Consider the following 26036-nt stretch of genomic DNA (forward strand, 5'->3'; position numbering starts at 1 on the left):
TAACACATACTAGAGGCGCTGTTGTAAAGATTGACCTTGCTGCCACCTGTTGGGGAGGGAGAGGAGTTATTCATCCAGCAGCGCACCAAGTAGCAAAAAGAGTAATTACTCCATGCATTTAGCAGCGCACCTGGTGACGGAAGTGTTAAACTGCAGAAAGTATTCCCTCCCACTCTAATCGATAAACAAAACTCACTCAATTTAAAATAAAACATTTACATTCTTATTGCTCACAGCATCTTTTACTGAAAATTCTTACCGGAGCCAACAGGAAGATACAAGAGACGATCTATTCTACACTACCCAATTAAAATATAACCAGAGACAAAAAATAAAGCAAAGGGTTAGATAATTGGGATTGTATTCTTTGGGTATTTATTGTACAGCGCAATGGAAAAGTCTGCAAGAACTATTCAGATAGTTCAATTTATTATATTACTATTACTTTACAATACATTCAACAACACTGTTTTTACAACATCCATAAACATCACTGTTTAACATACACTGCTTATACACACACATATCACTCTATACTATATTCACTCAATGATTTTGTGCGATTCTTGCATTTGTCAAAATGATATCTTTCACATTTCTTATGGCACAGAAGTTAAGTTTTTAATAACCAATTTAATTTGAGCTCTAAATATGTCAGCATTCTTGCAGATCATGGCCTTCCTGTAATATTTACTCTTACTGTAGTGTGTGTTTTGTTTTATTCTGAAATACAATTAGCTAGTTCTCAAAACTGACGACAGATGGATTTTGGAAAATAGGAAAATTATGTTGAAAAATGAACATTTCACTGAAAACTACTATTTTTCTGAAAAACTTTGAGTTCCAAGCTTCAAAATGAGGGGTCATTTATTAAAATTCGTTCAGCCGTTTTCCCGTAATTTCCATTACCAGTTCAAATTACATATATAGCTATTTATCCATGTGTTGTGTAATACATGCCATGCTGCAATCTATACACGTGCGTACGTTTTCTATTTCGAGGCGACTGCTAACATAACGTGTGTGATTTACTGTTTAAAATGGTTAATTTCCGACGTAGAGTAAAGGGTAAAGGAAAGCGATGGAAGAAGGGCCATAGTTCTAGCTCCAATCCTGAGACGAAGAAGTTCAGAGATGTCGCAAAATCTAGATTTTTTCAGGAGAATGCTGGTAAGTTCAACTTCGAGGTTATGCTGATTCAGGTTCTGGAAATATACCATTTCGATTTAATCTGTAACATACATGGTACTGATACTCGTCATATCATATTGAATATGCTATGTTTTTATTTTAGAAAAAAAAAAAAAAAAAAAAAGAAGAAAGTTGCATTTGTTGTGGTTGTAACGTTAGAGATGATACTTGATCTGTTCATGATCTTTTCCAAATATGGTTAATGTAGGTCATTCCCTAGGAAACTATTAGGAAAAAAAGAGTGTTAAAAATTCGGTTTAATGACAGAGACGTGAGAAATTTATCTTACAAAAAATGATGACAATTTTTTTAGCTAAAAACTGTATACTTAATTACACGTCGTTATAACTTGTTTGGTCATGCTCTTCTTTCCCCATGCCTCCTGAGGAAAACACAATTAAAAATATAAACACAGAACTTCTCACAATTTTTTTTTTTTGCAAAAGCAGTAGCCTGAATAAAATAATAAAAAAATATAAATGTTGGAGTATTGTTTAATTTCAGAACATGGATTCCTTCCTTTCTCTCTTACTTCAAAATTTCAACCTTGTACACACAAAATAAATTATTGGCATTGAAAAGTGCCTTTTCGTAAGCATGATAATGCGCATTTGACAAACGCAGACAAATCTGCTCTTTTTGGTATTTTAAGATATAAACTTGTCAGTGAGGAATCCGTATACTGAAATGTTTCCACAAACCAATAAATGCATGAATGTAAACATGATACAGTACAACTTCTAAAGGTAAACTGCACTTGCAGAGAATGTACGTATCAGTTTCCATTTGCGGAAGAGTTGCCTTCACTACAAATAAAAGCCTTTTCTGTTATATTAGTTGCCCTTCGCTTTTTCTACCTGTTCAGGACGTCAGAAACAAGAATCCCAAAACTGTTTATAATTATAAGCCAAGTGGGCACAGAACGAGAAAATGGCCGATAATGAGATGGAATGACCAATTTCAAGTGTTTCCTGATGTCAAAACACATCATAAGGTCTAGTTTCTGTAACAGACAAGGAATAATATTTTGATATACAATATATTGGCCATAATTTCAGAACTTCATACCCACACGCACTGACAGATAAGTGCAATACAGCTGTTTACTTGCTTGCCAGACTGCCTCATATTGCTTCCATGTCTATGAATAACACATGCTTTTCGCCTGCTCTCCTATTATATTTCTGTGTGGTGGAAATCACAGCTTTGTCGTTGCTAGAAGGGAAGGTGGATTCACTACAGGTAGGAAAAAACCTTTCTGTAAATGTCGACTCTGTCGTGAATCGAACACAAAACAGGTATTTTGTAGTTAGAATTACTGCCATTTGTATTATGATGGAAGATGAAGATACACATTGTGTCAGCATACATAATGTCTGTGACAACTGCAGTTTGTTGAGGCAAATTATGTGATGGTATCATTTTACCTTTTACGTAGTGACTCAAACCCTCTCGTGGGTACTCACCTTGTTGTGGTGAGAGGGCTTAAACTTGTTGTTTAAGGTAACAAGTAACAAAGAGGTACCCACATAAGCTCCATTACCACCAACGCAGTCCCACTATATTTTTCACTGTTTATATTCATGGAGTCCCTCAGTGTAAAATTCTCTGGAGGTAAAATAGTCCCTCAATCGGATCTCCGGTAGGGACTGCACTGAGAGATGCCAAGAATCGTACTAAAGTAGTGACTCAAAAATCTCTTTTAATTCAAGTTGTGACCAGTGAATTGTCTTCAATCACTGTTATGTTCAATTTGTCATATTTTTTTGCACGAGAACTGTTTTCCACATGCTCTAAAATGGGGCTGCTATGTGACACTTCCATCATTTCAGTGTTACAAAAATGGAAGCACCTGAAATTACCTTGTTCATATCTTGCACCTTGACACCAATCCCAATCCAGATTAGACCACAGGCTTTATTTTGTAGATGACACAGAAGAGCAAGGGCATTTTCTGAAGGCATTGTGATATCTCGTTCCAGGGTCATGTTTTTCATCATAATTTGAGGTTATCTGAAAATAGAATTCCCTTACTGAAATTAGAAGTTACTTTTGCGTTTGTTGTTGTCCAAGAGTGTGATATAGGTGTTTAATTCTTTTAAGTTTGATCGTGGTGCATGGTAAAAAATTAATTTACTTTGTGACTTTCTAGAAAAGTTATTTCTGAAGTGACTGAATTTTTTTACTCACGTGGTCTAGTATCAGTACTTAATCAAAAAGGGGTTACTGAAAATATAAATAGGCTACAAATGCTGTTTTAGTGTGTTCAAGATGGTAATTTCATAACATAATTTGTGAAAATCTTTTGTCATATAAGTGTTTCAGCGTGACTTTCATTTAACTTCAGCCACAATGTTTTTCTATGAATTGTGTAGGGACATAAATATACAAAATACCGTAATGAAATGTTAATTCCACTTTACTTATACATACTTTTCGGCAATATTATTTCCATTTTATCTCGTCAAGCATTTCTTCTAACTTTTCACTGCTGTAATTGTATGCACGTAACGCAGATTTTAATTGCCTTTTTATTTTGTCTGGAAAAAAAAAATCACGTGAAAACTCAAAACATATGCCATATTATATTCCAAATAGGAAAACTTGCTAAGATGACGCAAATACACAAATTAAATCCTTAAACTATTATAAACGAAAGATGACGCAAATACACAAATTAAATCCTTAAACTATTATAAACGACATTGATTCCTAGATCTTGTGCTAATTAAACGATTTAACCTTTTTAATAGGAAATCATTACTTTCAATACCAAATATTTTAACCTCATTTATCTGTTCATATTTTCTGACAGTGGAAGAAAATGTCAAATTTCATATGCAACTTGCAAGTTAAATGTAAATTGTTAATTAAACAAATTAATTAAAATGAGCATTTTGTAAAAAAATGATTACTATCAGAAATATCCTGACATAACATAATTCCAAATTTTACCTGTCTACGACCTCTTTCAATGAAAGAAATTGTAGCACTTCCAATTGAACTTCTTGCCATTTGTAATGAACACGTGTGGCGGGAAGTAAATTTAACAGATTCGGAAAATAGCATCAGAGGTCAGCACATTATAGGTTATCGATATTTTTGAGCATATTTTATGTTCGAAGATCGATATAGTACAATAGAACATGGAGAAACAAATTATTAATTTATTCCTCCATGCACTAGAGCCCTGAACATTTCTAAGCCCGCTATATTTAAATTTCTGTCCATAAGTAACTCCAGTGTACAGGCATTACAACTTGTGTAATTTAGTGGAGAATATATGGAAATAACATTGGCATAGATTTCGTCTAACTTGAAATATGTCCTGTAACTGAATGAACTAGCACACGGGAAGTTCAGGTGAATATTGTTTTTTTTGGGGGGGGGGGGGTCCAGGGGAAATACTCGTCTTTTACGGAAATATTATTGTGGCTGACTGAAGTATAGCGCCTTAAATATTAAACATCATCTCCACAAGGAAAAAAAAAATCATCCCTTATAAATTTGACGACTTTCACTTCCAAAATTACCAGAATTTCTCATGTGCTAGTTTAGCTGAATATAATTTTGTCTCACTTATTTCACGTCATTTTCATTTCGAGAAAAATTAATTAACGATTTCTGGGCAACACTTGACTTGCATGTGTTAACAATGGATTCTTTCCTATTCTCAAATGATCTTTTGGGAAACTCGGTTTATGTCTATTAATAATTATTATCAGTATGTTAATATTAATTATGAATGGATAAAAAAATTTTTTCGTGACATGAATGTCGGTGTATAACTATTCTGTAAATCAGTTACAATAATATGCGCAAAGCAGCAGAATAAATGCTGCGAACATGTACGAATGATAGTCTTTGCTCATTCTTAGGCTATAAGGTATTGACTTATTTATGCCATTTTTATCTTTCTTCATTACGGCTACACTTAAATTAATTTTTCAGAGTATAATTCGTATTAATGTCTCTAAACCCTATTGATATTTTTGTCTGGAGGTATAATTTTGTAGATAATTAATTTTTTTGAAACTAAAGATTTTGGATAATTTTATACAGGGCGAGACAAAAGTCTCCATACAAACATACAAGCATTTCATGTCGCCAACAACCATGTGTTCAAATCTACTGTGGAAGTCACAAAATGTGTTTCATATGTTCATCTTGGAGGTCATGGCACATCGACATTCAGTCTTCCCAATCACGTATAACAGCATAAAAAAGTCCAGGTGATATATCTTGGCACATTCTTCGACAGTACAGTGCCGAAGATTTGTCTTGAGGTGTCCTTGAAGGTAGTCTAAACGTATGAGGTCTGGTGACTGCAAAGGCTACTCCACAGGACTGCGGCGTCCAATCCAGGTGTTAGGGAACTGTACACCAAGCCACTCATGTTGACGTAGTTAACCATGTTTAGTTCCATCTGCTGCCTGACACCTTGTATTTTGCTGACATTCATCCAATGCAGACTGCTCTCATTCTATTAGTGCTGGTTTTGGCTTACCATGTACGTAGTAGTAGATTTCAAAAAGGCATATGACTCAGTTAAGAGAGAAGTTTTATATAATATTCTTATTGAATTTGGTATTCCCAAGAAACTAGTTCGATTAATTAAAATGTGTCTTAGTGAAACTTACAGCAGAGTCCGTATAGGCCAGTTTCTATCTGATGCTTTTCCAATTCACTGTGGGCTAAAGTAGGGAGATGCACTATCACCTTTACTTTTTAACTTCACTCTAGAATATGCCATTAGGAAAGTCCAGGATAACAGACAGGGTTTGGAGTTGAATGGGCTACATGAGTTTCTTGTCTATGCGGACGACGTGAATATGTTAGGAGAAAATCCACAAACGATTAGGGAAAACGCGGAAATTCTAGTTGAAGCAAGTAAAGCGATAGGGTTAGAAGTAAATCCCGAAAAGACTAAGTGTATGATTATGTCTCGTAACCAGAATATTGTACGAAATGGAACTATAAAAATTGGAGATTTATCTTTCGAAGAGGTGGAAAAATTCAAATATCTTGGAGCAACAGTAACAAATATAAATGACACTCGGGAGGAAATTAAACGCAGAATAAATATGGGAAATGTGTGTTATTATTCGGTTGAGAAGCTTTTGTCATCTAGTCTTCTGTCAAAAAATCTGAAAGTTAGAATTTATAAAACAGTTATATTACCGGTTGTTCTGTATGGTTGTGAAACTTGGACTCTCACTTTGAGAGAGGAATAGAGATTAAGGGTGTTTGAGAATAAGGTTCTTAGGAAAATATTTGGGGCTAAGAGGGATGAAGTTACAGGAGAATGGAGAAAGTTACATAACGGAGAGCTGCACACATTGTATTCTTCACCTGATATAATTAGGAACATAAAATCCAGACGTTTGAGATGGGCAGGGCATGTAGCACGTATGGGCGAATCCAGAAATGCATATAGAGTGTTAGTTGGGAGGCCAGAGGGAAAAAGACCTTTGGCGAGGCCGAGACGCAGATGGGAAGATGATATTAAAATGGATTTGAGGGAGGTGGGATATGATGGTAGAGATTGGATTAATCTTGCTCAGGATAGGGACCAATGGCGGGCTTATGTGAGGGCGGCAATGAACCTCTGGGTTCCTTAAAAGCCAGTAAGTAAGGAAGTAAGTATGCACATAGAAGTTCACTTCATCAGATAATAAGAGCTATTTGGGAAACTGCAGGTTATTTTGGATCTGTTTCAGACCCAACAGTCAAAAACTACAGTCTCAAATTGAGATCATCCTCCAATCATATGTTAGAAAATATTGCAATTTGTATGGATGCCATTTAGTGGTGTGCAACTGATGCCTGCTCCCAGAGATAGGCAGTGGGAACTTTCTCTGCTGCACCATAACTGCAAACACCATCACTGAAGGAACTTCATCGATTGCCATTGTGGGATGATCGTACCACGCTTGATCTCCAATGCTGCCTCTTCCCTTAAATTTGTACATGAGTTTTTCCGCAGTGTCATTGGATATGTGGATTTGATGGATCATATTGAAAGCTGCCGTCACTTTGTGAGTGGTACCCAGTCATGCCAGCTAAAGGTGCTTAGTTATCTGAAACAATAAATAACAACGTTTTTGTAGTTTGATTAGAACTTGATTTTTTGCCATTTATTTTTACTATTTTGTCCTGTGTTATTTTCTTGTTTGCATGCAACATGAAATGCTTGTCTGTTTGTATGGAGACTTAGCCTCACCATCACCATTACTGCTCCAACATGCAAGGCCTGTTCTGTTTCCACGTTACAGTATTCTGGTTTGTAATACTGCGTCTATTTCACTAAACTGTCTGAATGCATTTCAGTGTGTTCTTTCTAGCTGAATCTATTATGAGATTGATTCTATTGAAAAGGATTTTGTCTGCAGTTTGTTTCTATTTTTTTTATCTTATTATTTTATGTTGTTGTTGTTGTTGTTTTCTAATGCCAGGCGTTTGACAATAAAGTCATTTGACCTCTTGCACTCCAATATTTTTCAAAGATATTATCATGACTAGCCACTGAAGCACAGATTTTGAGGTGTTCCGAATCCATTTCTTGGTTTGAGTTGCACAATGGGCAGTTAGGGGACTGATATATTCCAATTCTATGTAGGTGTTTGCCCAAACAATCATGGCCTGTTGCCAATCTAAATGCAGCTACAGATGATTTTCGTGGTAAATCGGGAATTAACTGTGGATTTTGATGCAAAGAGTTCCATCTTTTCCCTTGGGATTGTGTTATCAAATTTTGTTTGTTGAAGTCTAAGTATGTAGATTTAATAAATTTTTTCACAGAGTAATACGTAGATTTAGTAACAGGTCTGTAAGTAGCAGTGTTGCCCTTCTTTGCTAAAGCATCCGCATTCTTGTTTCCCAGGATTCCACAATGGGATGGTATCCATTGGAAAACAATTCTTTTATTGAGTGATATTAATTGAGAGAGCATTTTAGTTATTTCTGCTGTTTGAGAGGAAAGTGTGTTTAGAGACTATTGATAGAATAGCTGCTTTGGAGTCTGACAATATAACTGCATTCCTAAATTTATTGATGTGGCATAGAAGATTCCTGAGACTTTCACTTATTGCAATGATTTCACCATCAAAACTTGTTGTTCCATATTCAAGAGATCTATAAAGTGAGAAGAGACAGCACGTAACACCTGCACCGACACCTTGTCTTATTATTTTATAATGTATAACGTGGAACTGAAGGAGTAGGCTAACTACAAAGAGTTGCATTTAATCAGTGTAAAATCATTTCCCAGTATGGAATGGAGTACTGAGAACTAAAATCTATGGGTATGAGCAGTAAGTAAGCCGTCAGAATGAAAACTGTTATTCTCTATGTAATTTTAACTGGTTACAAAATGGAAACATATTGGAAATACGGTACAATGTCTTAATAATTTAACTTGTGAGTTAACACAAACTTAACAAAATAAATTACATAATTAAAACATATTTTTAGAGGCACATAATTGGAATACATAAAAATTAAATCATCACATGTTCTGTTTTAATGTATTTGTAATGGTTGAATGTGTGAATTCAGGTGAGGGTAACCTAACATCAGAGGCCTTGAAGAAGCACGATTCTCTCCTTGGGACCAAAAGAAGCAAAAGTGAAGACTTCCAAGATGATTACGACGATGCTAGTTATGGAGGAACTTTCAAGACATTTCAAACATTTGCTAGTGATTGGAGTGAATGTTCAAACATGTCGTTTAGTAGGTAAGTAATTCTGTCAAAATAATTATATTAATTACCGTTTAGCTAAGGAATGATACCACACATAAACAAGTGCATATGGCACAAAGTTTCATGATTGACTGCCTGCTGCAACACAACCTCAAAACTGTTCTGTAGTAAAAAAACATAGCGAGTGTGATGCTAAATTCACTGTGATTAGCATCACAATGCATTGTGTTGGGAAGAATTGCACATCTTCACATTTGGGACTGAAAATCTGGATGAAGATTCAAATGGCATTTTTTTTTTAATAAGTCACTCTTAGAATATGGCGAGTGTATTTTATAAACCATGTGCTTATATACTATATATGGGTAAATAAGCCTAATTTAATTTCTGTTACCTCAAACAGGTTACTGAAGGGATTCCGGTCTGATTCAGCCCTTCATAAAGAAATGTTGGCTGTCCTGGCTGCTGTTACTGAGGTCATCAAGAGTAATGGTGGAAAGGAAACTACTGTTGAATATTTAGGTGCACTGGTTAGTACTTGCATATATGCAAATTGTAATTTGTATGTGTGTTTTTCCACTGTGGATAAACATTTATTACTATGTCTAAAATGTTATTTTCATTTCTTTTAGGCAACAAAATTTTCAAGAATTTATAATCAGTTAAGGGGAAGATCAGTGGAATTTTGGACATTTTCGAGAATCCCCTCCCCCCCATTTATTTTCATTGTATTTATTTATTTATTTATTCACATTCAAATACTATAGGCTCCAACAAATTTCATGCTAAGAAGTTGGAATTTTTACTGCATATTCTGAAAAGTATGGTTAACAAAACTACAGAGTCTTTTTTTTTTTTTTTTGGAAGAAGTAAATATTTTAAAATTAAAAAAAAAAAAATAAATATACTATCCCGACACTTAAAAATAAATAAATAAAATTTAAACTGACTGGAGTAAATTTTTTTCAGATCAGTCATACATTCGAAATTCAAATTATGGGTCTGCTGTTAAATTATATGCATGTCAAAGATGCTGTACAGTTTTTGAGGCCTGAACCATATATTTTGCGAAAACAGATACATTTTCAAAAAGCCTTTTTCTTTATATATATATATATATATATATATATATATATATAATTCAGAAACCACTAATAAAAATTGTGGGCATTGATACTACAAACAAGAGATAGTTGTATACAAAAAGTAAGTTGCTAGCTTAAAAAAATGTCGAAACTAGAAATTTTACCCATTTCATCCCTTAAACATGTAAATTAGTTGTATTATTTTACAGCTTTCAGAATGTTCTCCTAATAAGTGAGTTTACCAATTATTATAGCTACTTCTTAATTTCATAAGGGTTACATTTTGTAGAACTATTTGTAGGTCGGAATTGCTCTAAATACTCACACAGCACTTGCAAGACTGCAAGTTGATGTTTGTGGAAACAAAAGATAAATATTTCGGGTTGTGTAAATAGAATTATTTATTAATTTCTTTTATTTAACACACAGGAAATATTACAAATGTATGCTCTGAGATGTACAGTGAAAATTGATAAGTGTCAGTACAAACTTTTCAAAATAAAAATTAACATTAGAAGATTCTTGTTGGAGCTTCCATTTACTTTCTTTGAAATGAAAATTATATTTCCACAACTTTACTAACACTGGCCTGCAAAATTTACATGAAATCGAATTTACGTAAAGTAGTAAGTGGATACTGTGACATTTAATATTCTACTTATCTTTTCTCGCATATGTACTGTTATTGCAAGTTACCTTAAACCTTATATCCCCTAAGTCTGTTTTTCGAACTACTCGGTACGGCATGTACTCATTAACGTAAAGGCACGGCAAGGATGCCCCTCCCTCAGGTAACGTGATTCTTTTCAGAAAACGTTGGTTTTTCACTTTACGGCTCTCTATTGTAAAAGAACTTGGTTCAATACAGACAACATCATCTCATGACACTCCGGTTTTGAGAGGAGAACATGGTTTCGTAGCAGGTTTTAATTAACTTGTAATGAGTAAGTATTTAAATGTAATTGTGTGTACACTACTCCTCTCTCATTGGGGCTGGGGACTGGCATCTTATAAAAATATTTTACAGGCTTATTATTTGAATTTACATTAATTTACAATCATACACAATCCATATCCCTATCGTAACTGCTACCATTGAATGGTCCAAAATTATTATTTCGTCAATGGCATCATCTATTCGGAATTATCTTCTTAATCGTAGGTACTACTTTCTGAACAAGATAGAATTCTTCGATTTTATCCCGAATGACATGTTGATCGAAGTCGTCCTAATTCTGGAATGAAATAATATGTTTTGAAGAACTATAACGAAATAATAACTTACAACAGTAATTTATTATGTCCCTCACAGTACACACACTATTGTACATAACTATTATAGCAATAATTCTAAACATTACATACATATTCTTTCCCGAGTAGTGTGAGGTTCATTCGGTTGTAATTCAATATTATTCTTAAATCTCTTCACTAATACTTTTGCCAGAGTATTTAGGTGTTCTCTCATATTCCTTATCAAGAGATTCCAGCAAACATTTGTTTAATTTTTCCTCCTCGCAACACTTAATTACTTACTTACTTACAAATGGCTTTTAAGGAACCCGAAGGTTCATTGCCGCCCTCACATAAGCCCGCCAGCGGTCCCTATCCTGTGCAAGATTAATCCAGTCTCTATCATCATATCCCACCTCCCTCAAATCCATTTTAATATTATCCTCCCATCTACGTCTCGGCCTCCCTAAAGGTCTTTTTCCCTCCGGTCTCCCAACTAACACTCTATATGCATTTCTGGATTCGCCCATACGTGCTACATGCCCTGCCCATCTCAAACGTCTGGATTTAATGTTCCTAATTATGTCAGGTGAAGAATACAATGCGTGCAGTTCTGTGTTGTGTAACTTTCTCCATTCTCCTGTAACTTCATCCCGCTTAGCCCCAAATATTTTCCTAAGCACCTTATTCTCAAACACCCTGAACCTATGTTCCTCTCTCAGAGTGAGAGTCCAAGTTTCACAACCATACAGAAGAACCGGTAATATAACTGTTTTATAAATTCTAACTTTCAGATTTTTGGACAGCAGACTGGATGATAAGAGCTTCTCAACCGAATAATAACACGCATTTCCCATATTTATTCTGCGTTTGATTTCCTCCCGAGTGTCATTTATATTTGTTACTGTTGCTCCAAGATATTTGAATTTTTCCACCTCTTCGAAGGATAAATCTCCAATTTTTATATTTCCATTTCGTACAATATTCTGGTCACGAGACATAATCATATACTTTGTCTTTTCGGGATTTACTTCCAAACCGATCGCTCTACTTGCTTCAAGTAAAATTTCCGTGTTTTCCCTAATCGTTTGTGTATTTTCTCCTAACATATTCACGTCATCCGCATAGACAAGAAGCTGATGTAACCCGTTCAATTCCAAACCCTGCCTGTTATCCTGAACTTTCCTAATAGCATATTCAAGCGCGAAGTTAAAAAGTAAAGGTGATAGTGCATCTCCCTGCTTTAGCCCGCAGTGAATTGGAAAAGCATCAGATAGAAACTGACCTATACGGACTCTGCTGTATGTTTCACTGAGACACATTTTAATTAATCGAACTAGTTTCTTGGGAATACCAAATTCAATAAGAATATCATATAATACTTCCCTCTTAACCGAGTCATATGCCTTTTTGAAATCTATGAATAACTGATGTACTGTACCCTTATACTCCCATTTTTTCTCCATTATCTGTCGAATACAAAAAATCTGATCAATAGTCGATCTATTACGCCGAAAACCGCACTGATGATCCCCAATAATTTCATCTACATACGGAGTTAATCTTCTCAAAAGAATATTGGACAAAATTTTGTACGACGTCAACAAAAGTGATATTCCTCGAAAGTTACCACAGTTAGTTTTGTCCCCCTTTTTAAAAATAGGCACAATTATGGACTCCTTCCATTGTTCTGGTACAATTTCCTTTTCCCAAATAGCAAGTACAAGTTTATAAATTTCGCTATATAATGCACTTCCACCCTCTTGTATTAATTCTGCTGGAATTTGATCGATACCTGGAGACTTGTACTTTTTCAGATTTTCTATCGCAATTTCGACTTCTGAAAGTGTGGGTTCGGGTATAAATGGCTTAATTATACTTGCAATAATTCCTCTTCTCCGCTGTGGATAACAGCGTTACTTTTTCTCCATGGTGGTATGATTTCACCATAATTACTATCCTGTGGTTGCTGCTCCAATTTAACACTACTGGTACGCAGTGAAGGAAATAGTTCTATGTTTTTTGACAAGAGATTATGATACGGAGCATGCGCAAACAACTCAGTTGGCTCCACCCATGTTACACACTTCCTTCTCTCTGCCCCTCTGTCCCTGCTCAGGAAGTTCAAGATAACTTGCAATATCAGTATTGTAATGTGAAAATCTGACCAAAAAGAAAAAAAAACTGATTTGATTTCATTGCTACTGCTGCCAATATCTTTTTAAACTTAAATATACATTTTAAAGTGAATAATTTAACTAGTTACTTTTAGTTGCAGTTATTCCTCATACCTACTCCACAGAATGGTCTTGCTGGTCTTAATATTGGACTTCGTAAATTAAAGTAAAACTTGAAATACTATGTTTAGTTATTTTAGCAATAGGTTGGCTATCATGTAAGCACTGTTACTTGAGTAAGTTGCGCCTTGAAAAGAGTTGAGCAAAATGTCGTCACACTTTCCCCTTTCCTACTCTCACTTCGTCAGTTATCAGTAACTTACCCTCAAAATACAGCAGAAAGAGGTGGTCGTTATTGGCTTAAACTGTTAATTTCCTGATGTTTCCCTAGATATTATAAATCTTAATAGAAACGTGTTGCCTTTTATGTGGTAAGTTTAGGAACAAACTTAGGGACATGGATATCATTAATTTATAGACTATGGCGTAATTGAACAAAAGGCAGTAGGTGCTTTCTGTAATGCTATGGATTAATTCAAATTTGTTACAACCCATTAGTATGTTGTGTTGGTTTGTTTACAGATGACAACATTGGATGTCTGTGAGTCAGAAGAGTCACTCACAGCTGTGCTCATGCTGCTTGGGATGGGTATTAAAAAAGTACCTGCTTCAGTTCTCAAACTCAAGTACCCCGAGATGTCTAAATCATTTGTAGATATTCTAGGGAAATTTGCAGAAACAGACAATGCGGCCATCCTTAGAGCAGTAAGTGATTGCTGTAAATTGGCATTGTTACTCTTTTTATTTTCGTATTAACAAAATTAACTCTCTTAAAGTGCATCTACATGGTTCAATTTTCCATGTGTTTACGCATACAATCTGGGTAGAATATTGAAAGAATCAAGTTGAAAACGACTATTCATTTATGATATATGCAGATTCTGTGTCTACACGGCGCACTGTGTTAAACATAATCTTCACTACGTATATTAATTAATAAATATTAAATATCAATTCAATACTTAGGCAAAATTGTGGTTGAACATTCCATAGGCACTCGTATTTGCCATAATCTTCAATGAAGCTAATCGTACTTGCCGCCATTTTCAGCTTAAAAGGTCCACCATCTCCAAACAAAAGAATTTTTAGTTTATTCACGGCCATCTAAAACAATCAGCTGCTTGCTCGCTATATGTTACTGTTGAACGAAATACGCACTAATTACCCACCGGCAATGGGTAGCTTTCAATTACTGCATGTGCTCTCATTTTTAGTGGAAAAAAGCATACAGAATTGAATAAGTTTCGTTCATTCTTGCATGCCTTGCTTGAATGCTTAAAGTTGAAAGAAAAGTTGAACCATGTAGATGCACCTTTATATGTTCATATCTCAGTTGAAGTATTTGTGCAAATAGTTAAATTCATTACTTTTCAAATGTTAATTTTGTTGAATTGTTATTGAATTTTTTCTGTAAGATATTTATATGTTTATTTTCAGCTGATTGGATGTCTTTCTGTATTATTGCAAGCACAAGAACATACTCTATGGTCAAGTTCCTCCACTCTGCAAGCATTTGACTCAATCATAACATTTGTCACACACTCCAAACCGAAGGTAATAAAAAATAACATATCACATATTATATGGGTGGCCCTACCCATGGGACTGGAGGGATGTACACCACTTGAATGGGGGGGCCTGTCCCGAATTTTAGATATTTTTTACTAAGACACAGAATATTCACAACACTTTTTCTTTTACACGAAAAAAGACTTGTGTTAAATCACATATTACTGAAATAGTAATTATGTTTTCAACAAGATCCAAGACTTTTCATCATTCTCCCTGTTAGTGACCATGCATTCAGTAAACTGAAGTTGATCAATAATAATGAAACAGTCATTTAAAGACTCTCTAACGTAAATCAGTTCAGTTTATAAAGAACTTAAACTAGTGTATGTGTATATGGAATTTTAGTGTATCAAATCTATGTATAAAGAACTTCAGTGGATCGATATAGTATACAGTGAACTTCAGAGGATAGGCTTAACATATATAGTAATTCACCATATCAGTTTAGTTCATATAGAAAATCAGCAGATTAATTTAATGTATATAAAACTTTCGTGTCTCCATTCATTGTATATAGAACTTAAGCATTCCTTGATATGTTTTTTATGACGTTTTTTTCAACTGCTATGGTTATCTAGTGTCTGAGTGAGATGAAGGTGATAATGCCAGCGAAATGACTTCAGGATCCAATGCCGAAAGTTACCCAGTATTTGCTCTTAATAGGTTGCGGGAAAACCCCGGAAAAAACCTCAACCAGGTAACTTGTCCCAACCAGGATTTGAACCTGGGTCTGCTCATTTCACGGTCAGGAAAGTTAACCATTACTCCACAGCGGTGGACTCTTTGATATTTTAGTGATTCTCTATTAGCTAATCGGTGATGTATGCACTGGAGGGGAAAAGGAACTGGCCACCCTACCCCATTATCTCCTGGCTTAGATGCCTCATAATGGTGCCTTGTTGGTATCACTTGTGAGGTTTAGACCTGTCTTCGGACAGTTGACTAAACAACAACTCTATAATAGTGTAAGTTATTATGATGTATTTTTTGTAGGTTTAGTTTAGTTCATTAGGATGTGTATGCATAAAAAATTGTTACAATGTCTTCAACTAAAATTCTAATATACCTTCGGGTGAAATAGGATTCTCCTTGTTGAATATACACTAATAATAATCAGTACTAACAATGATGATGACAATGACAATAATAATAATAATAATAATAATAATAATAATAATAATAATAATAAACTTGCCCCACATGAGCAGTCTGTTGGGACAGAGTCAGTATAATTTTGGAGACTGAAGAGTTTTGTTTTCACTTCGTAGATTCGGAAAGCAGCTCAGCATGCAGTGTGTGCGATCTTGAAGGGCAGCCATTTTATGAGGAATGAGGATCCTCCAGAGTACCACCCGGCTGCTGCACATGTTGCCAAGTATTTAATAAAGGAGGTGGAAAGTGGAGGAAGCTTAGGAGGTTCTACTTCTACACTTCACACTCTAGGCTTGCTGAAGGAAGTTCTCTCTACATTTCCAAAACCACAGCTAAAAGTGAGTTTCAATTTGAAGTTTTGTACAGTACTTGTTTCTTTCAACGCATTCCCGAAAATTAATGCTCCAGAATTAAATGAACCATTTTCCTGAACATTAAAATCAATTTTAATATTAGGGACAAACATAAACTGTGAATATTTTTTACTTTATCACTATACGAAGTATAAGCAGAAAATATTGTTATTCCGGGAAAAATTCGATTTATTTATTTATTTATTTTTTTGCTAAAAAAAATATTTTTTTATTTATTTATTTATTTATTATTATTATTTTTTTTTTTGGATTCGGAACACCTCAAAATCTGTGCTTCAGTGGCTAGTCATGATAATATCTTTGAAAAATATTGTAGTGCAAGAGGTCAAATGACTTTATTGTCAAACGCCTGGCATTAGAAAACAACAACACAACAACAACAACATTTTTTTGCGAAAATGTAGTTTTCCCTGACACTGAAAAACCGACTAAGAGTATGCCATTGACATACAGCAGTTTCTCCTAAACAATTCATCTGATTTTGTTAATTTTAAGTAGTATCTATGAGTCAATTTATTTGGAAATTATGTACAAAGTTAGTGGACCTTTATTTTAAATAAACATGCAGTGGCGCCCATTTTCCAAAATAATCAAAATAACCAACACAAACACCACGTGAGAATAAATACATAACATTAACATATCACAATACCAATACTCACAAAATTGCAACTTCATTCAGAAAACTAAAATACAAGATAGCATACAAAACAAATAACACAACACAGAAATATCTAAATAATCACATTAAATATTCAAATAAATATAATTCAACTGGAGTTTACAAACTAAAATGCAATAGTTGCTCACATTTTTACATAGGACAGACAGGAAGATCCTTTCATACAAGATATAATGAACATATTAAAGCTATAACCAAACCCTACATCACATCAAATTATGTAGAACACATTATCAACAATAATCATGACTACAATAATATAGAAACAGATATGGAAAAAAAGTTCACAGTTAAACATCTTAGAACAATACGAAATATATAAACATACAATAACATACCCACAACATATACTTAATACACAATTACAGTTCAATACCCACACATAATTATACTGTAAGTTCTCAGGGCTAACGGCTTCAAAGCTGGGTACCTGGTTCTAATGAAGTGCACTGGTAGCAATTTAAAACATGGGGGCATGAGATAGTTACTCTGCCTGCCATTAAAATTCACTTCAATTACATCCCCAAGGAAAAAAAAAAAAACCCACACATTATTCGATGTCACGATACGTCATAACACACAAACAACCAGCCCCCACCATAAGAGCAACACACCCCCACCCCTACAACTGACAAATGCACATCACAGAATTCAAGATCACCAGTAGTTCAGGAGACACTGATGAAGACGCAAGATCGCATCGAAACGGGCCGTCTGTCCAAGGTGTATAACCTTCTTTAAAAATTGTTAACACTTTTAACGTGTGACTAAACAATTTTATGTTTTTAATCAAATGATTTTCTTTGTAACTCTTTGCGTTTTATCTGTTGGAGTGATAAATGAGACAGGGAGTTATTAACATCTGTGAAATGCGTTTTAAGATAAATCCATTATTATTATATACATATAATTATTTCTACTTTCCGTTGCAAATAAATCAAAGTAAATAGTGCTTAACAGGTAGAATAAGAGACTGTCTCTAGACTCTCCATTTTTTAGGGGATAACAGTTGTGAGTAGTAAACACATGTGTTATGTGTGAGTGAACCTCTAAAGTAAAGATTAAGGAGGTGGGATTCTCTAAATTGAGTCTCATTATAATAAACTACTGATAAATGTTAAAATTCATATTAATTTTAAATGTTTTGTTTCTGTAAACAGAAAGACAATATTAGAAGTGATTACAATTCATGTGTTGCTATATTATGTAAATTTGTGCAGAGTGAATTACATAAGCTAATGAATTAGGTTGTGCAATTATGAATAAGCCAGATATCTTACTTCTCGGGTTATAAACAATTCTTTTTATATGTAACTCAGAAAATGAAAGTTTTTTTATTTGGATGCATATGAAATGATTTCATTTGTGACCTTTTAAGTGACATTCAAGAAAATAAACAGTAATATCATTCTCAACGTGATAAACTGAATTCTTACGAAACGGCATGAAATATATGACGAGAAAATATGTCACTTTTGCGACGTTCTTTTATAAGTTGTAAATACATTACATACAGTAGCCTATGTATGAGTGGTTTTGTAAGAGAGTGAGATAACTGCATGTGCAGTGTTTGCTATTTGATTAAATATGTCACATATTGTGTAAGACAATAAAACTTGCATTTCCAGCTGTGTATTTTGCTTGTACTGTTGTTATCTCACAAATATTCTTCAACGAAAATATTTTCATCTCAGTAATGAAAATTAAACATGTGCGTAAATGTTTCCTACATGATATGATATTTATGATTAAAGAGATAGGGGCTTTGTTAGCATTATGATAGAAGTCACATTTCTTATTCTACTGCAGTTTGAAATCCATTTCAACTCATGTTGTAAATATGCTCTACCTGGTGAATTTGGCAGAATTGACTTATTCTATTAGGGGTCATGTCTTGCTGGCCTGACTCTAACACTATGATGCACATGTAAATGTAATTATTAACAGTCACAATACACAAAATACCTACGAATCAGGTGTAAAACATTTCATAAAAATTAAGATGTGGTGTTTCTTTGGGAAATTCGAGAGGCAATGAATTGTGAATTTATAATAACTGCATACACTTCTCATTTAGTAAAGTGCCGAATAATATTATATCATGTTGAATATGATCACTTCGAAATCTGTAATAAATTTAAAATTTGGTTGGTTGTTGGTTTTGTTTTCAGCGCTCTGGCATTAGTCTCTGACACTATTTTGAGACTAGTTTCCCACTTTTTCTTTCTTTCTTTTTTTTTTTCGAATACACTTTGTAATAAAATTATAATTGAAACATATTTATGAAGATATTAGACACCAAGAAACAAGGACAACAAATATCCAATGTAGGAAAACAAATCAGTTTCCAGTGGGTTCCATCACATAATATAGAAACTGAAGGTGAGAAGGCAGATTTCTTAGCCCCCCCCCCCAAAAAAAAAACCAAACTTATTCAAAACAAAACACTTCTGAATATTGAGTCTGCCTAAAAAACAAATAAGATACAAGACAAAGGAACAATTCCTTAAAAAAACGTTTCTAACTCAAAAAACAAGATCTGGACTAACATACAAACTAGCTATATTTCGTTTAAACTTAGAACATATGATTGCTTAGCTGCCCACCTCCACAAAATTGGAGTGTATGAAACAGTTGAGTTACCCTCTGTAAACAAGAATGAACTATAAACATCTACAAGAGTGATTCAAAGTAAACAAGGAGTTCCAACAATGAAAGAACCTAAGAGGGAGGCAAGAAGAATAATGGGTTGTTAAATACTCTCAAATTCAGTCATTGGAGAACAACAAGATATCTATGAAGCTTACCTTTGTTGCAGGCAGCCTGTGAGAGTATCCTGAAGGTGATGTTGTTAGGCAACATGCTGGTCACGTCCTGTGGCATGCAGGCTCTTCACGGGCTCTTTGTGTCACGCCCCTCTGCCTCTTGTCTCCCTCCACAACTCAACGCCCAACTTGTAACAGCTCTCTTCGAGTATCAGCCAGCTTCTAGTGACACACAGCCCACTCTGGCGTGGTTGGCTGTAATGCAGGAAGCGTATATAAATCTCGGAAGGTATGATGAATACAGTTGTGTTTACTGGAGGAGATTGATGGTGAATGGGTGGATGGATGAGTGGATAGGTGAATGGGTGTTTTATGTCTTTTACTTTTAAACCAGTGTGTTAAGTCATATTCTTTTCAAAATTTTTATTCTTACACAATGCTAAATGATTTTGTGAAATTTGTAAATGCCACTACATATCATTTTTCTGTTCCATTAATTTTAGCGACTTTTATCAATGCAGATATTGAATGAACTGTATGTTTACCAGTCCAAATCCATGTCATCCTTCTCTATTTTTTTCTGCAGTTCTATATTCCATATTACACAGTATTTATTATTTTATTAAAGGAATTGTAAAATTTTATATAGTAATACTGGAGGCAAATCAATGCTAGGAGGATGCTAGGAAAACATTAGAAGTAAAAGAATTGGAAAGGATGGCGCAAGATAGAGACCTATTTGGAGAGGCTTGATATGGGAGGTGAAGGTCTGATAGACTGTCGCACCATAGACGAAGAATAACAGAAATTTGATAGTTGTGCAATTTTCACATTTCATCTCATTTTCTTTTTAAGGAAAGATGGTTGTTATAATGTTTGGGGGGGGGGGGGAACCTTGAATCACATTGCCATACATTTGGTCCTAATAATCACAGTTTTTTGGGAATTTTTTGTGCTACTGAATTAACATACAATGGTTCTTATCTACTGAATTGTAAGGTAGAAATTAATTTTTAAATTTTAAAGTTAATGTTTTAGAATTTAGATAATTAATTATTACACACTGTAGGCTACATGGATGCGATGCACTTTACTCATTTTCAATAGTTCTGTTGGTAGTGAAATTTCAACCACTTATTGTCAGAAGGCACTAAAGTAAAACCGTTCAGTATGTTTTTAATATGTCCGTTTTTGTACTAGAGCTCAAATGAATACTCGTTGTTGAAAATCTAAATAAAAGTCTATCAATAGAATGAAAAATGTAACTTTCTGGGAGAATGAAATCAAAATTAACTTCTACTTTATAGTACAGTAGAAAAAAACCATTCTAGGTTAATTCCATAGTGAAGAGTTCCCTTATTCAGCATAACAAATTTAAAAAAGCTACGATCATTGGCAATCTGATTTTTCTTACACCATAACAACTCCATCTTACCTTAAATATGGTAGCTTATGTTGTACAGTGGTTAAAAAAAGCTATGGCTGACTGGAATGTTTTAAGTCTCAGAAAATTCGATTTACTCGTGTTCGGGAAGGCCTTGGCTGAGTTCACAAGAGAATATCTTTTTAAAGGGTTATGGTAAGAGTCTGGCCATTTTATATTGGAACAACTGAATTCGCTGGAATCTTCCAATGTTTTCATTTACAATTCTTCGATTTAGCACTGTTAGTCATCTTCACTATTACGTCATTTATTTGTACATTTTTCATTGTTGATCTTTTCCATTTAGCTTAGTTCATCTTCTTTGGTATCACATCTCTCGTGTGTTCTTAAAACCTTAAGAGTCAGGTTTCTGCGGCATTTCAATACATTTTTTATACTTTAATTGTATAACTCCTATGATTAACTTACCCAACAAACATATTAATAAATAATAACCACAACAGAAACCAGAAGATAGCGCTGGAACTCACTAGGCTTCAGGGGATGATACAAACCACATCGAAACTAGTCAGCCAAGTAATTTACCATCAGAATTTATAATGACACATTGAAGCAGTTATTACTGTTCAGTAACGTTTACCAGTCACAACAGAGAATTATATAGGATCAAAAATTAATAATATGATCACATAGATTAATAATTTATGTTAATTATTCTGTTAGATGGATTCATTAATTGAACAAATGGCTGGAAACATGAGTCTGGTTGCAGAGATGTACAGAAGACATATACGTACACATGCGAGTGAAAGAAATAAGAAATAAAGAGGGACTAAATCTGTGAACAGTACATTATTCTTAGGAATTTGTAAATTGATAATTGTTTTGATGTGTGTTACAGGGTGGAGCTTGCACTGTGTTTTGCAAACCTCCCACGGCTCTTCACGGCATGCATCCGACTGTGGCTGTCCGACAAACTGGAAGTTATGAATGCTGCTACCTCCACCCTGAAGGCTGTGACAGAAGACTGTGTGTCACTGGGCTGCGCCCCTGAATTGGTGAAGGGGTATCGTCAGACACTTGGCAAGCTGTTCTCATCCATTGAAGGCGCTCTCACTTACCAGTACCACTCAGCCTGGCACCACGTGCTGCATCTCATAGCTGTGTGGTTCCAGGTAAGGACAGGGCATTGATACATGGTTGGCTAAATGGCTTTCTATACTAGAGTGAGTCATTGAGATTGATGATGCCAAATTTGAGACAGTCCAGAGCTTTGTATATCTTGGATCACTAGTTAATAGCAACAATGATAGCTCAGAGGAAATAAGTAGAAGAATACAAAGCGCCAATAGGTGTTATTATGGGCTGCAAAAACAAGTTAAATCAAGATTGCTATCTCGTGGCACAAAATGTAGACTATATAAGACCCTAATAAAACCAGTGTTGACCTATGCATCAGAGACATGGCCTCTTAGTGAAAGGGATAAAGTTAGATTGGCCGCATTCGAAAGAAAGATATTGCGAAGGATTTTTGGACCTGTAAGGGATGGTGAAACTTGGAGAATAAGATATAACAACGAATTATACCAGCTTTATGAGTCTCCCGATATAATAACATCCATTAAGATTGCTCATCTGAGATGGGCAGGGCATGTTAAGAGAATGGATGAATGTGAAATACCTAGGAAGGTTATGGAATATGGGATTGCTGGAGGAAGAAGAGTTGGAAGGCCAAAGCTACGATGGATGGACTGTGTTATGGACGACATTAAGAGGCTTGGAGTGAACAACTGGTGGACGGTGGCTAAAGATCGAGACCGATGGAGAAGAATTCTTAAGGAAGCCGAGGCCCGATCCGGGCTGTAGCGCTATGGATGATGATGATGATACTAGAGTGAGTAAAAATGTGATGAACAAACACTTGCTCGGGATACACCAATATTCCCTTCCACTGTTTTGTGCATTCACTATTGTTCTTAAAATGAAACAGGCAAAATCATGCTGCAATTCTGATGCACTCTCCCTTCTGATGATTGATGGCAGAGACACACTCACGCACGATGATGATGAAGCTCCCTATTCATCTTTTCTTCCTACATGCATTCGACCTTATCACAGTAAAACTTCCTTTATATGTTCTTATGAGGATCTGAAGAAAGCAAAGAAAAACGCATAAGTGAGAAAAACGTATCCATAACTGAATGACATTTAAGAACATCTAAAGTAACATTTGAAGACTATGCAGGTAGAATGAGTTAAGTCAATTTAGTAAAATTTTCAAAAAAATTTAGAATTTCATAGTTAAGCCACTGTCGATTTTGTAACGAAGTACTCAAATTTATAACACATTCTTGAATGTGTGTGGCTATACTCAATAAATTACAAATGAAATCCCAAATAGTGTGCGATTATGAATCTTCATGTACATATTTTACTTCTTGTATGGCACTTCATTCTATTAGATATTTGTGCTGATAGTTCCACTCCAAAGTGTGAAACTGTTGTTTCAAGTTGTGTAATTATCATGTTCAGATTTAGGTACGACTGTCTGGGGATATGTTAGGAGTAAGCCATGTAAGATGGAATTCCTACTTATTTATTAAAGCCTGTGTGATATCTTTGTCTCTAATACTGTATTAGTCTGTTCATGTAAGCTATGAAAAGAAGTGTGCAGTGGATGCTATTAATATGTGAAACATACATTGAATAACTTAATTCATGCAGGTAGCTGGAGAAACCTGCAGAGATCTCATGATGTCCTGTCTGAAGATGCTGGCTGAACTAAGGGACTCATACAGGTTTTCATATGTTAATGAACTGGAGTTTGCTGTGGGAAGAGCAATTCGTTCCCTGGGCCCTGAAACAGTGCTGACTGCCATGCCTCTACAGGTATGGTAGCTCTTATGTTCACAAACCTTAGAACTATTTAAGTCAGGTTAATAAAAATGTTCTGTATTTAGATTTTGGCATGACTTTGTTCACGTTTGAACCTGTAATCACAGGAAGTCTTCAGTAATCAATTTGTTGGCAACTTAAGGACGAAACGATTCAATGTACATATGATAATGTATTTTAACTGTGACACAGATAACTGGCGAGGAGACAAGCTATGAATTTAAACGCAGTTGGCTGTTACCCCTACTGCGAGAAAATGTGAACAGTTCGAAGCTGCAGTTTTTCCTGAGCTACTTTCTTCCAATGGCAGTTACATGCAGGTATGTATACATGGAAAGCATAAAAATATTTCAATATTGTATTCCAGTGGATAAATTGTATGTAGAGTTTCTAATGTCTGTTACATATATGTTTTATAAAAGCAATATTGAAAGATATGTCTGTTAATTTTAAACAGTTTGAATCACAGTATTTCTGAATTTAAAAAGAAATGAACTTTATAAATCAAGTCAAATATTTTTCTGGCATTATGAAGACTGCTTTTTTGCGCAATTCAAAAAAGGAACGTTTATATGCTTATTTTAGTCCATAGTGAACGATTTCATTAAACTATGACTTTTGAACAGTAATTCAAGAAAGTAACTTTAAAAGCATACATAATAATGTTGGAAACATGATAAAGGAGCTGAATTGTTGCAAAAGTATGAAATATATATTAAGGAAAAAGCATGTGTCTTATGGGGACACTGATCTTTTAATTTTTATTTGAATGAGTTTTAATATTAATTTTTATTTCTGTTTTAAAAGAAAGAGTTATATTAATTTCCATTTTGTTATTCATATTAAATATTAATATTAAACCTGTAAGTAAAAAATGCACAATCAGTCCAAATGTTTCTTCATTGTAACAACTGGGGATATGATAATAGTTTTTATATATATGATAACCTAGACTATAGTGTTTTGTTAATAGTAACGTATTTGAGTTCAACCTCTCTTATCATATTTTGAAGTGATTTCAGTTAATTGATTTGGTTTGAATTTTTGTTTTCTAATTTTAAGATATGTGCTTTATATTATAATATTATTTTGCAGAAATAGAAGCACGGCCTTGTTGGCAGAGGATGAAAAGATTGGAGCTCACAGTTATGAACTCCTGCAATCCCAGATATGGGCTTTACTGCCTTGTTTCTGTAATAATCCAACAGATCTGAAGGAGAAGTTTAAGGTAACATGGCTTACGCTTATTAATTAATTATTCAAATTAATGAATTTTTTTCTTGTATGCATTTTAATGAGTAATAACTACGTCTATTATTAAAAGGTAATGATAATGTGAAGTTAATATTTTCCTTTCTGAAAGTCTGTTCAGTCTAGGTGCTTCGTTTATCTTTTTATACAAACATAATCTTGTATTGTTCTTTGTCTGTGGCCATTTCTTAATTCTTGACAAATTTCAGTATATCCATGTTGTGTGACAATTTGAAAGGAAAAAGAAAACATTAAGATAAATGATACGAAAACATAGGAAATCATTTACAATAAAAGTTTGTTGGGTACAAATGATTTACCAATTATAGATAAGGATGATTTTAACACATGAGATCCTATGGCATCAATCGTTGCATCAGAAATTTTAAATTGTTTAAGTTGATTTAAAGTTTCCCGTGTGATCATGCCACGGGCACCGAACATGAGCCCAAAAACTGTCCAATGTGTGATGTGGTATTGTGCTCCGAGATACTGACAACAAGGCTCATATAT

General features: G+C 34.5%; 1 protein-coding gene and 1 long non-coding RNA gene across 4 annotated transcripts in view; one reads left to right on the forward strand and one right to left on the reverse strand.

The window, feature by feature from the left end:
• Positions 1 to 410: 410 nt before the first annotated feature.
• On the reverse strand, positions 411 to 20175 carry LOC138716414 (uncharacterized). 3 transcript variants are annotated; one of them, XR_011336654.1, is made up of 5 exons: positions 20036 to 20175; positions 4147 to 7271; positions 3625 to 3731; positions 3054 to 3204; positions 411 to 1231 (listed from the first exon to the last, which is right to left on the reverse strand). It is a non-coding gene; the product is annotated as an uncharacterized lncRNA (long non-coding RNA). The 3 variants fall into 3 exon arrangements; XR_011336656.1 differs by lacking the exon at positions 411 to 1231 and adding an exon at positions 1431 to 1573; XR_011336653.1 differs by lacking the exon at positions 411 to 1231 and having other exon boundaries at positions 1910 to 3204.
• The window catches only part of LOC138716413 (RRP12-like protein), a 53714-nt gene continuing 28714 nt past the window's right edge, over positions 1037 to 26036 (forward strand). The window contains exons 1-11 of the mRNA XM_069849483.1: positions 1037 to 1170; positions 8749 to 8926; positions 9297 to 9423; positions 13971 to 14153; positions 14886 to 15002; positions 16289 to 16510; positions 20047 to 20282; positions 22279 to 22552; positions 24102 to 24266; positions 24465 to 24592; positions 25368 to 25500. Coding sequence (XP_069705584.1) covers positions 1041 to 1170; positions 8749 to 8926; positions 9297 to 9423; positions 13971 to 14153; positions 14886 to 15002; positions 16289 to 16510; positions 20047 to 20282; positions 22279 to 22552; positions 24102 to 24266; positions 24465 to 24592; positions 25368 to 25500 — 1893 coding nt within the window. The 5' untranslated portion in view covers positions 1037 to 1040. The remainder of the gene's footprint in view (positions 1171 to 8748; positions 8927 to 9296; positions 9424 to 13970; positions 14154 to 14885; positions 15003 to 16288; positions 16511 to 20046; positions 20283 to 22278; positions 22553 to 24101; positions 24267 to 24464; positions 24593 to 25367; positions 25501 to 26036) is intronic.

Source organism: Periplaneta americana, chromosome 16, assembly GCF_040183065.1.
Source record: "Periplaneta americana isolate PAMFEO1 chromosome 16, P.americana_PAMFEO1_priV1, whole genome shotgun sequence".
Classification (NCBI taxonomy): Eukaryota; Metazoa; Arthropoda; class Insecta; order Blattodea; family Blattidae; genus Periplaneta; species Periplaneta americana.